The sequence below is a fragment of the Cryptomeria japonica genome, chromosome 3 (assembly GCF_030272615.1).
Source record: "Cryptomeria japonica chromosome 3, Sugi_1.0, whole genome shotgun sequence".
Classification (NCBI taxonomy): Eukaryota; Viridiplantae; Streptophyta; class Pinopsida; order Cupressales; family Cupressaceae; genus Cryptomeria; species Cryptomeria japonica.
In genome coordinates this window covers 947,394,787-947,408,443 of record NC_081407.1, presented here as the reverse complement: position 1 = coordinate 947,408,443, position 13,657 = coordinate 947,394,787, and the positions used below count along the sequence as shown (strand labels likewise).

At 41.4% G+C, this 13,657-nt stretch overlaps 1 protein-coding gene across 3 annotated transcripts in view; it reads right to left on the bottom strand.

The window, feature by feature from the left end:
- Window positions 1-13,657, bottom strand: part of LOC131038950 (serine/threonine-protein kinase ATM) — a 417,584-nt gene that overhangs the window by 293,661 nt on the left and 110,266 nt on the right. For all 3 annotated transcript variants that reach the window (XR_009104579.2, XM_057971562.2, XM_057971563.2), the window contains exon 27: window positions 1,226-1,382. Coding sequence is in view for 2 of the 3 variants with exons in the window: in XM_057971562.2 (XP_057827545.2) it covers window positions 1,226-1,382 (157 nt within the window). In the remaining variant the exon portion in view is untranslated. The remainder of the gene's footprint in view (window positions 1-1,225; window positions 1,383-13,657) is intronic.

Below are 13,657 nucleotides of genomic sequence, written 5' to 3'. Positions count from 1 at the left end.
TGCGATTTTTTCAAAAAAAAGTGGCTGATTTTTTTTGCGATTAAATCTTTTAGGGTTTTGAATCAGGAGAAATTGTGATTTAAACAATTTTTTCCCAATTTTTCCATCTATGGTTGAAACAATATGCAATTACTATTGTCGTCTGCAAGTATATGAGTTACTGTTGTTTCCACATATTTTGGCATTTCACCAAACACAAATCAAAAACCTCAAAAATTTAGCCTAGCTCATTAAACTTCAGTCCCTCTGGTAAGATTTCATTCTCACTCCACTTTAGTGTGTATAGGAAAAAAAGCAAGCCAATCATTATGACAGCTCTAAAAGTTTGAAGGTTTCTAGATTTAGCTTTAACTTTTATCTACCTAATACAGGAAGACAAATTCCAGGATTAAAAAGTATGTTTATTCTACAGTTATTGAAGAAAAGAAGAAACACATTTTAAAACCAGGATTTGTAAAGGTTTTCATCTTTATCTATTCTAAAGATAAGCACATAGCTCATTAAAAGCATCATGATGAGAAAAATATATAAATCAAACTAGAATGGAATCAATTGCATAATTATCACGTCAAAGTACAGATCAACAAAAGAGATAGGAATATGAACACACGGTATTTTCCTCTTTGGCTTTGTTTCATATTTGAATTAAGAAGCACAAAATATGGGTTACAACTTAAGGATATCAAAGTCCTGTTTACTCCAAACAATAGATGGATGTCATGTCCCCTTCTCAAAATGAAGGACTAATCGAAGAACCATAGCTTACTTCCATTTGCCACTAAGTTACTGGTCCTGGTACAGGTTCACATTTGGGTTCAGGTTCAGGGCTTTGGTCCACAGGTCAGTCAAATAAAATAAAAAATTGGAATTGGATTCATTTTGGGTCAGTCAAAAAAATTGTTTCCCCAATAGAATAGATCAGTAATTGGTATCTCATAACATAATCTGTATATTCTATGAAAGAGTTAAGGGTTCATCCTCTGTAACTTTAAGTTTATCTTTGTTGCAACAGGTAATCTAAATGCTAACTTTTGCTAATATAAAGACAAGTGGCACAAAAGGCAATTAAGCCTAGGAATGATATTTCTGCATACAAGTTCAAAATTTATCTGTGCTTTCAAACATGAGAAGAAAAATGGAAAGAAAAATAATGTTTAAGATCATATAAGAGAAGATATTCTTTGCAGCAAACATTTCTTTCCTGGTCGAATATTTGAAATATTACCTCCTCCTCAACTTTTTCACTGGATAGTGCCAGCTGTCCAAGAGTCACCAGAGCTGTTTCCATAAATGGTTCTGCTTGAATTCCAGCCTCCAAAACCTCCCTTGCTGTAACAACTTTCTCTTTATTGGCAGTAACCAGCTTCACTCCAAAATTACAACTGGACAGAAAAAGATGAATAAGAAATAGCAAATAAGAAATATACAACGTCCCAAATTGACTTTGTAACTGTTGTACCCACATACAATTTTCATATTGTCTTAAGTTCTAATCTAAATCTGTCATTTTTCTAAATGCAAAAAAAACAAAAAAGCACATATATTTCAAGTTTTGTATGGTTTTCTTTGTCTTCACCATTTGTTATTTAATCATTGCAAGATCATGGAACAAGAAATAAGTTATTAATGGAGAATTTTCCTAAGGTTGAGATCAACAATGCACTTGGATAATGTTTGCATTCACAGAGGCACACTTACACCAAAAGTGATGAAAATCACCCTTCTTTGTTTCTGGATTTGATTACGTAAGTTTTTTGAGTATCAACATTTTGCATCACACTCTGTGATCCATCTTGAGGATGTTTATTATCCCCTTTAGCTCTCTAACATCCTAATGATGGATCATGGAGTGTGATCCAAAATGTTGATGCTTAAAAAAACTTACACAATCAAATCCAGAAACAAAGCAGCATTAATCTCATGGATTGTGGAAATTTAATGACATTGAGATGAGAATCAATTGTCAAAAATTGTCTTCTACAATTTAGGTGTATAGGCATTGAAGAAGGGTGCACTTGTTTGAATGAGAAGGATTCAATGTCAAAACTCAAAGTCAAGAAGCCTTCACAAGAAGTGCACTTGTCAAAGAAAATCTGATTTTCATATATTCTTAGACATGGGTGAAAAGGGCACTTTGAAAGGGTCAAAGATTAGTCAAAAAAGCCTACTCAAAGGTGTGCTCCTGGGGGGCCAAAGACACACCTAAACAAAGAAGAAAAAATAGAGAGCAATGCACAAGCATGCATGGTGCAACCAATTGCATGTCTGTATAAAGGGAATAAAAGGGATGTTTCAGATAACTATGTAGAGGTGCATGCTCAAATGAGGAGGGCATGCCTGAAAGAAGACAATTCAATTTTAATTCAAAATATAACGTATGTTCAAAGGTGCAATTGGCAAAATTAGGTGTATGCTAATAAAAAAAAGACTTTCAAAAATAAAATTCGAACTTTCATTCACAGCTGCATGCCTAGGGTGAAACCATGAACTTGATCAATGGACAAATTAGCAAGGTCAAACTGTTGAACAGACTATTCAGATCTGTACAGATCTATAACAAGGATGTGCTTGATCGAATGGTTGTTTTCAAAAAATCACATCACGCATGTCCTAGTATTGAGCATTTGCTTTTAGAGAATGAATCATTTTTAGACATTTGCTGTTCACCTTCAGAAGATTTTGAGCATTGACCTTCTTCATCGCCAACCCCACTTTTGTCAAGAGACTGTCTCTAAGAACTTAATAGGCCATCTAGAGTCATTGTACTCTTTTGATCAAATCTCTCATGATTCAACACTTGTGAAGATTTATCCAGCTTTCTCAAAGATACAACTTCAGCTTCAAGCTTCTCACAGTTTTGTTCTTTATCTTTGACATGTCTTCTAAGTTCTTCAATTTTCTTTGCTTCTACAATCTAAACATTCAAATCAGAAATCAACTTTTCAACAGTCTCTAATGCAAGAGATTTTTCAATATTTTTGTTGCTTTCCTCTTGTAACAGCAACTTTAAATTCTGATTTTTCCTTCTCAACTTTTTGATCTCATTAAGAGCACTGATAAGTTCTTTCTCAAGATCAACTTCAACCTCTTCTTCATCAAAATAGTGTTCTTCTTCTTGATTCTCAGGTAAAGTCTCTTCCAAAGCCATAATTAAGATTTCGTCATTCAAGGACTCTTCTCCGCTTCCATCAGATGAACTGCTTTCTTCCTTAGAATAGAAGCTTCTTTTGGAATTATGAGATTTCTTTCCTTTCTTCATAAACTTCTTTTTGCTATATTTAGATTCATTCTCATAGTTGTTGTCCTCTTCCTTCTCATACGGACACTTTGACGCAAAGTATCCTATCTTTCCACAGTTAAAACACTTTAGGGCAGCTTGCCCCTATATTTACAAGAGTCTCTATTTAATTTTCTCACAAAGTAGGCTGCTTCACAATCAGATTCTTCTTTTGAGCTTTCACCAGATACATGTCCCTTATCTTTGCTTTTCTTCGAAGCTTTTAAGGCAGTTTCTTTCCTTGAAGAAGATTCAACATTTGTTCTCATTTCATAGGCTGTCAGGATACCATGCAGCTTGTCCATTGTCATCTTGTCAAGGTCAGCCACTTCATCAATAGCTGAAACTTTAGCATCAAATCTCAGAGGTACTGATCCTCAAATCTTTGGAACAAGAGTCTTATCTTCAATCTTCTCTCCTAAGCCCTTTAGAGAGTTTACGACTTCATCAACTCTCACGAAATAAGTTGCAATACTTTCTTCTTCACGCATTTTGAGACCTTCAAACAGCATTCTATGAGTTTAAAGTTTTGCATTCTTAACTTTCTCATCTCCATAAGCATTCCAAAGCTTATCCCACATAGCATGAGTTGTATTGCAATGCATGACTTTAACAAATTCAGATTTTGACAAACCACATAGTATAACATTTATAGCCTTTGTGTTGCTTTCAAAAGATTTCTTTTCATCAGTAGTGGATGGAGGATTTTGAGGAACTGTATAACTGATAACATGTCACAATGCAATTCTAGACATCAAAACCAAGAGACATCAAATATGCTCTCATTTTGACACACCAAAAGGCGTAGTTAGAGGCTTAGAGCCATCAAACAGAGGAGCTTTATTTGTTGCAAGACCTTCCGGAGAATTCATCGTAGTGTGCAAACAAGATCAACCCTCAAGCTTTTAAGCTTTGACAAAAGGCACCCACTCTGATACCAATTGAAAACCAAAACAGAAATACTGAGGGGGAGAGGGGGGGAGTCAGTATTTCAACAAGTTTTAAATGATTTAGCCAAATAAAATAAGCAGAAAGATCAAACGCAATGAAGACACGGGATGTATTTTGTGGAAAACCCTTACGGGTAAAAAACCACAACACTCACAATAGCTTTCATTGTCAAAAAACATATAGCAATTCTGTTGCCTTCAAAACTGTCAATCTGCATTATATAAGACTATAAAGTCTCCCCTCTTCGTACACGATATCACTATTATAACATACTACAATCAAAGCTTTGCCACCTGAAAGACATAACAATTTTCTCCAAAAATCTTATCCACGAACTCAAACCCTTTTTATAGCACTCTACACATACCCATGCTGAGAGATAAAAATCACATATGAGATGTGCTTTTATTACAATCATAAACCCTTGCACACCTCATACCAAAGAAAAGACTTCATGATATTCCAAAAATCTCCTTTCTTGTTTTCATTACCTATCTAAGGTGACGGTAAACTATCACTGTCATCTCTATTTTTAACAACCTTTTAGCAGACTATACACCAACTGCATTCACTCACAACAAATGCTGTTTTTTTTTTGAGTCCAAGGAGAAAACAGAACACCTGTCAACGTTGAAGACAAGAGTTGCCAACAATACAAGAGATTCACACCATCAAAACCTACGTCCTACTCACATTAACAAAAGATATTTGTCGATTCTGAGAAATATCATTCTGCACACACATACAATCAACGCCACGTATCAAAAGGTTCTCTATTTTCAATGACCTGTACCAGCAGTACTATCAATCATATTAACTATCATTTGCCTCAACCATATCAGTGTAATGTCCCCATTTTCGTGAGCATCAAAGTTCGAGGGATTAGCCTATTATTTTGACCCTTGTAGGCTAGTATGGTGAATTTGAGGGTCCAGTTTGGGAGTTTTGGAGCTCTTCAGGTGGCCGTTGTAAGTGTTTATCTCACAAGATCTTTCATTTGTTCTAAGACATTGATATTCAGAGGTTTATGGTTCCACTTTGAGGGATTTACTATTTATTGTAAGTCAATGGATGTTAGAGAGGGTCCCTTACTATTTTTAGAAAGGCATCCGAATTGACAGTGGGAGTAGTGGGCTAGCCAGCGATGAAGTCAGAATCATTAAATAATGGCTATTAATGGAGTTATAACATTTAATTATTATTAAAGTGTTACTTTAATAATAATTAATTATTTTAAGGGAATATTATATTGACTTCATGTGACTTTATAATTAAAGGGGATTTAATATCATAAAGTCGAATTATAAAGAGAGAGCATTTAATGACTTTATTACAAGAGGACATTTAATGATTATAAAGTCAAATTATAAAGTGCATATGAGGAATAATATAAAGCACCAATTTCAAGGAAGATATAAGTGATTATTAATATATATACTTTATATTATTTTGATTTGCACCAAATGAAGGGATCGACCCTTTTGAAAAGTTATTATAAAGTTTTATTAAAACCCTAAAGTGGACTCCAAAAGGGAATTAAAGGCATTTAAGAGTTGAGAGGATATAAATGGTTTCAAAAAGTAAACCAAACTCATTATTGATGATAATTTGTCTTTTCTTTTGGGTGTTGTGCATTGAGCCTGTTTACCCCATGGGATGTGTTATTAATATTGTATATCAACAGTCAAATGATAACCATAGGATAGAATAGTAACCAGAAACTCAAAGCAATGCTTTCATTAATGCCAAAATGTCTAGTACAATAATCATTATTTGCCTCAGTGTATCCAACAACAAGTACAAGAGCATATATAAAGACACAGTCGAGGGTTGCAGTTACCACCCGTGGGGAACCGTCGTGCAACAGACAACTACCCTTGCCGACACTAACATACTTAACCAACGTAGCTTAACAAGTAGTACAAACCCCATTTTACGACCAACATCATCCCCCCCTAAAGAAAAGTCGTCTCCGGACGACAAGGACAAAAATTCGGGACTGACACAACAAAATGGGGATGAGTACAATGCTACACAAAAGAAAATCAAGAAGGAGAAGGAGGAGGAAGCATCCCTGATGAAGAAGGCCTGGACTACTGCTGCTCAGTAAATTGCCTCAAAGTATGCTCTGTCGCCAACTGGCGTTCCCGAGATTTCTTGACCATAAACACAGCCTCCAACAATTTATTCTCCTTCGCATCCAATGTCTCCTGAGCCGTCCCCAACTATGTCTCCAGCGACATCCGAAATTCCCTTTCCTGAACCAACACAGCATCCAACGCCAACCTAGATTCCCTCTCTCTAGCCAACTCCACCTCTAGCACCAATCTGGACTCCCTCTCGCGAGTTAGCTCAGTCTCAATAGACCGCCTAGCCTCCACCGCAGCTAGTCTATCAGCCTATAAAGAAGCACCCCAATGCTGAGCCCGCTGCAGGGCTAAGTAAGTATCTCGGAACTGCTGCTCCATCTCCTGCACCAGGGAGTACAGCTGGTGGCTACCCGGAAGCCGTGGAGCCTGCCAAGCACTGACCATCTCTGGTGTCTCCACTGCGGGCCATCCCTAAGAAAGAAAATATCGCTCAAACTCCTCCTCACACTGCCCAGTAAGGACCTGCGCTCGCCTGGCTAAGGCTCCTACAGCAACATCCATCCCAACTGCCTGCATACTCTCGACCAGCTTATGGCCCTGTTCCAATAGTGACTCTCCCAACTGAGTAATGTGTGCCATGTATGCACCCATGGAAGCCAATCCACTGACGACCTCTAGCCCGACCTCAATATCTAATGGAGACCTCACTCCGGAGCGGGCATCCACCCTATCTAAGACATGCGCCTCACCCCCCATGAGCTCCAGACCCGCGCTATCCTCCAACTCCATGACCTCATTGAGAATGTGATAGCATCCCAATAAAGGAGGAACTCCGACCGGGTGCATAGGCTGCATTGCCCACTCACTAAACCAGGCATTTGTCGTTGCATTCGCAGGCTCTCCCAACAACGTGCTAGCCTGCCCTACGGCGACGCTCTCAATGTGCGGAATCTCCTCCGTTCCCACATGCCGAACTGGCTCTGTCACTCCTCTAGTACTAACTGGCTTCCCTGTATGCACAGCTGAGGTTGGCACTACCCCTGATGGTGTCTCCTGGGGTGAACTGAGCATGATGGCCGGCCGTAGTTCCCCAAATGCAGGGCCAGGGGTCCGTGTCCTCGCATCCATAGGCAAAGTACCTGAAAGAAGGGCAAGGGAAAAAAGAATCTTCCCTATGGGATGTAATGTCCCCACCTTTTTAGCATCTCATTGGAGTTCTTAGCCTTTACATTCTCCGAAGGCTAAGTGGAGAAATAAGGAGAAATTGATTAAATTAATTTCTTATTAAGTCATTAAATAAAATAAAATTAAAAAAAGGTGACTTTATATTTAATTAATTTAATTAAAAGTGACTTAAGTGATTTATTTAAATATTTTAATGTTATTATAAAGTTATAAAGTAACTTTATAATAATAAAGTCACTTTAATATTATAATGTGTGAATATGTCTTTAATCCCACATTGGCCAAGAAAGTGTTCGAGCTCTCATAAGAAAGAATAAGAAGGGACTTAAGAGCTCATTTTATATCATCCATCCAGAGAATTGATATTTGTTTGTTATGAACTTGGGAGAAGAAGCCAAGGGTTTCTGATTCAGTCAGCCATTGGAGAGCGACAATTCTTCAGTGTTGCAACCATTTGAGGTGGTGAAATATCCACTAAATTTGGCATTTCAGGAGAGCTTCATTCTGGAGTTCTATTTGGGCTTTAAAAAAAAGGGAAGACATCTAGGGTATGCAGATTTTCGAATATATATTAATTGCAGACCTACAGTTTCATTTGGCAGCCATTAAAAATCAGAATTGAAGCAATCATTTCAAAATACAATTGCTGCTACAGTACCCGCGCTACAGTAAACGCTACAGTACCGTCGTACGGACTGCTACAGTGCCGCGTGAACAGTAATTTTTTTCAAAAAAATTAAAATTTGCAGTTGGCAGATTTTTTTCAACTACTGGGACAGCAAAAATCAGGTTTTTATCTTACATTGTAATGAATTTGTTTTCCAGGCATATTGGCCATAAAACAGAACAAACATTCCCTTGATAGTTTCGTAAATTAATTCCAGCAGTAATATTATTGTTCCAGTATTATTTTAAGCATAGGAGTTTATTCAGTATTGTTTCATTGCTCATTATTACCAAAAAAAACACAAAAAAATCTATAAACATTCAAAAACCAAAACAAATTCAAATCTATTGCATTCAAAAGAAACAGTCAGCAGAGGAGAGCCAAGTTGGGTTCTTACATGGGAGATGCAACTTGTTGTGTGCCAACTTGCGCCATGCCCGCACGACCGTGTCCCTGCTCTCCCACGGCTTGTCCCACACTCTCTAACTCCTCGTGCTCTCTACCCTCCATGCAAAAGGCCTCCTCCGCGTCCTCCTCTGAGCTGTCACTTTCCATACCATTGACCCCATCAGACTCGGAGACTACCACTTGTACTTTTCTTTTCTTTGAAGACGGCGGAATACTGTTGGGCCCAGAGCCCAAGCTGTCCAAATGCATCCAATAGCAAACAAGTGGGTGTGTATCGTCCACTAGTAACTGTGGTTTACACTCGTTAGCCTCCAGTGGGACCTGGTCCATCGTGGCCGCAAGGAACAAAGCAATGGCATGGTGCGGCATATAAAAAGTTTTGTGCCGTAACAAGAGAAATTCGTCCAACTTATCTGCTAAGACAGCTGCCCAGTCATACTATATCCCATTGTGCAGCCCGTCCATGAGAAATGTGTTGGGTAGAAATGTCTGAGGCACGGCTGGAACTGGTGAGCCTGCTTTTCACCACGTCTATTAAGCAATACATGTCGCCCTCAGCAATGAAGTCCTTCTTCACGCCCCTCTTCTTCTGTGCGTGATCTATGTCTTCCCATTCCTTCTGCGAAAGCTGATGACAAACTAAACCCAACATCTTTTCCCTGTCCTTCTATGAGGCCCTCTTCCCTACCTCATTGATTTTCGTGGCTCCTGTGGCTGGCAAGCCAAAAACTCGGGCAACCTCTGTTTAGGAGAAGGACACAATGAGCTTCCTCCCACAATAATCAATTACCAAGCAACGCCCATGGCTATCATAATTCTGAATCATGGCTCTAAGAGGCCCTTCGAACTCCTTTATCTGAAAGATTGGCATTCGAATAATCCATTGTACGCCCGCTCTCCTCAAATTCTCCTTCACCGAATAGTTTTCCGCCATATCACTCCACCATTTTCTGCAGTTCAACCCATGTAAACCCTCAAACATCACAGTGTCCGCCATGGGCCTGCTGCAACCTTTGGCCAGTGCTTCTTTTTACTAGTACTTGTGTCCATGCCTCCAGCAATCCTTACTCCTGATGGTAAAACCCTTGTCGTCTTGTCCAAGTCTGATAGCTGTGCTCTCCACTGGCGCTTCCCTGCGGAATTCATTTCTCAATCAACGGTTATACCGTTACCTTTTGCTGCGGTAGTGCGGCTCTGTCTCTATTCTCCTGGAGGCGTCGGCGGAGCTCTTCCTCTATTCTGTGGCCTTGTCGTCTTTTTATTCTCCCGCGGCCTTGTTGTTTTCATGGGGCTATTGTGGCGGTGGTTTGTGCGATGGTCCCACCGTGGCCACTGTCTTTTTTTTTTTATTTTCTTTTTAAGTTTTCTTTTTTTTTTTTTATTTGTTCCACTTAGGACTTGCTGGTGTGGTCGTCGCTCGTGGTACAACTTGAATTTGGAGCCGTTCATAGCCTGGGGCACCTCTTTTCCATCCAACATTGTCAGCTGGATCGCCCCGTTGGCCCCGACTTCACCAATTCAGAAGGGTCCTAGCCATCTCACCTTAAACTTCCCTGGTTTGATCTCGTTTTTGCCGTTGCATTTCAAAACCAACTGTCCCTGGGTAAATTTTGCCCGTTTTAAATGTTTTTCATGACATACTTTTCTTCTCGCTTGTGCGACCTCCGTGGCCCACTGCGCCACCATTCGACGCTCGTCCAACTTGTTCAAGTTGTAAAGCCTCTCTCATAGGCTTTCCATGTCTCCGAGTCTATTTTAAATTACTATTCGCAGACTCGGCACCATGAATTCAACAGGCACCACTGCTTCCTGACCATACATCAGTTGAATGGAGTTTCACCGATGGTCACCTTGTAAGTCGTTCTATAGGCCCATAATACGGAGGGTAACTTCTCCTCCCAGTCTTCCTTTTCTACCCCGCAGGACTTGTAGATTACTGACACCAATATTTTATTAGTGGCCTCAGCATGCCCATTGGCGGGTGGGTAGTACGGGCTCAATAATGAGTGGAAAATCTTAAACTCAATGGTCAACAGCCGTATGACATGGTTCACTAAGTGGCCCCCTCAGTCACTTGTCAACTAAATAGGTATGCCATATCTCGTAATAATTTGTTCATAGATAAATTTAGCCGTACTTATTGCAGAGTTATCCAGGAGGGCCCTCGCCTCCACCCACTTAGTCAAGTATTCTGTCGCGGCCACAATGTAACGGCACCATCGTGCATAGCTAGCCTTGAGAGGCCCTACAAAGTCGAGTCCCCATCGTTCGAAGAGCTCCTATGCGTGTGAAGGGTTGAGGGGCATGAAGTCCCGCTTCAAAGGTTTACTCGCCCGTTGGCTAGTGTCGCACCCCACGACCCACTCCCGGGCGTCGTTGTGTACGGTTGGCCACCACAACCCTGCCAACAACTTGCTTGTCGTAGTCCTGCGCATCCTTCGTGTGCCTCCCTCAATACACTGGGGACTTCCTCCTCCATGACATAGTGCCTTAGTACCTGGTCAAGTCCCATTTTGTAGAGTAAGCCATTGATCAGTTGAAAGGTCTTGCTCCTTAATACTAGCTTCCTTCGTTCCCCTGGAGGCATGTCCTCCGAGAATCGGGATGTCGACAGGTACTCTCCAATATTCTTATACCATGAAGGGAGTACGGCTATTTGGAACAAGTGCACATCCGAGAAGTCATCATTTACAACCTCCGAAGGTTCCCCCGACTTAATCCAAGACAGCTGATCTGCTATGACATGGCTTCGTCTTGGTCTTACCACAATAGTAAACATGAACTCCTCTAGTAGCAATAGCCATCAGCTTATCCTCCCTTGAATAATAGACTTGTTTACCAGGTACATTAGTGCCTGGTGGTCTACATAAAATGTGAATGGTGTAGCCGGTAGGTAATGTCGGAATTTTTGTACGGCGTAGACCATGTCGTGGGCTTCGTGCTCCGTGGTACTGTAGTTCTTTTCAGCCTTGGAGAGCAACCTGCTCGCAAAATAAATCGGGTGGTCCAACGCGTGTCCCCCTACCTGAGCTAGTGTAGCCCTAATGGCATAATTTGAAGCATCCACATGAACATGGAATTCCTTATCCTAGTACGGGTATGCGAGTATGGGTGCTCCCATCAATCTCGTTTTCAGCCCTTCAAATGCGTCACTCTATGGCTTTGTCCAGATGTATGGCTCCCCTTTCCGTGTCAATCTATCCAACGGGTGGGACACCTAAGCGAAGTTCTTGATGAACCTCCTATAGTACCCTACATGACCAAGGAAAGACTTTACCCCTATGACGTCTGGAGGAGCTTCCATTTCTACTATGACCCGAATCTTGTCAGGGTCCATTTTCAATCCTTCTTTGCACACAATGTGTCCAAGCAATCTTCCCTGTGGTACCATGAATCTACACTTCTTCAGATTAAGGGCCAACCATGCCCTTCGACATCTCTGCAGGCACTCCCTGAGGGCCTTTAGGTGGATGTCCTACCTGCTCTAAATAGACCAATCGTCCAAGAAAGCTTTTAAGTTTCCTATTGACACCTTGTCGAAGATGTGCAAGATGATGCGCTGAAAGGTTGTCGGTGCATTACATAGGTCGAAGGGCATTCGGTTGTATCTATACACACCGTCGTCCACCACGAAGGTAGTTTTCAACTTATCTTCCTACGTGATGGATATCTGGTTGTACCCAGAGAACCCATCCATGAAGGAGTATATTTCATGTCCAGACACTTCCTCGAGGATGTTGTCGGTGAAAGGTATGGGAAACGGGTCTTTAATAGTGATAGCATTCAGACACCGGAAGTCTACACAGATCCGGATCTTATTGGCCTCTTTCTTGAGGGAAATCACAATGGGAGACACCAATTCGCTTGTCTGCACCTTGAAGATTATGCCCGCTTCCAACATCTGCTCAATATCGTCATTCACCCGTGCAGCATAATTTTTGTTCATACGGTAAGGCCGCTTTCATACCGGTTGGGCTCCCGGTACCAATGTTATGCGGTGTACACATGGCTCTGGGGGCACGCCCTCCAAGTCCTTGTAAGTCCATGCAAAAACATCCTTGTACTCTAGGAAAATTTTGAAGGCTGCGACCTTCAACACTGGGTTCCAGTCATCTCCGGCAAGGATGCCCTTGGGATCACTTGCCTTTCCCAGATTTGTCTCCTTCAAATTGGCTTCTTGGTATTTAATAGGTGCGCCCTTCGGGAACTGGTGTGCGGGAGTGTCATTCACACGGGCCTCCCCTTCCTTGTATTCCCCGTTTTCGGGAGGGAATGTATCTGGTTCTTCCTCGATACTCAATACATTGCACGAGGGAGTAAACAACTCATAATCTTCCATTTGCCAATGAAAGAGGCCATTCATGGAGTCCCCGTCATCCCCCGAACATGCTTCCAACTCTAATACCCCTTCGTCACTGGGCTCCATTCCGCGTCAGTCTTCATCCCCACCCAACTAGTCTCCTTCAAGTTCGGACTCGGAGGAGGATGCCAACTCCTCGCTCACCATCTACGTACGGAGATCGATCACGTACTTCCTCCCCACGCTTTCCAGGGAGAGCGTATTCTGCTTCTAACTATGGTTTGCCTTTCCTGCAATTAGCCACCCACGTCCGAGAATGGCGTCATACCCTTTCTGCTTCAATGGAATCACTACAAAATCCAGCACGAATGGCTGCGTGCCGATCATCACCTGCTGGCCCATGAGGGTACCCAGGGGTTTAATCCCGTGTTGATCTGCCCCTAGCAGATTGAACGTGGAGGACCACAATGTAGGCTTTCCCAATTTTTTCCATGTCTCTTCTGGGAGCACATTTACTCCTGAACCTCCGTCTACAATGATGTCCGTCAAGGTAGTCCCCAGGATGCCCATTTTTACCACCGCAGGGTGGCGTCCGCTGTTGACTACTAGCAACATAGGGTCAACCGTGGAGCTTACAAACTCCTTCATTTTAGCTTGTGTGGGTACGGAGTTCAAGATAGCCCTTTTCAACTGTGGTATGGTTTCAAGGAGGTCTTGAACCTTCATGGGTACCTCTATTTGCAATATTTGCCGTAGGATTCTCTCTTCTCCCTTTGTCC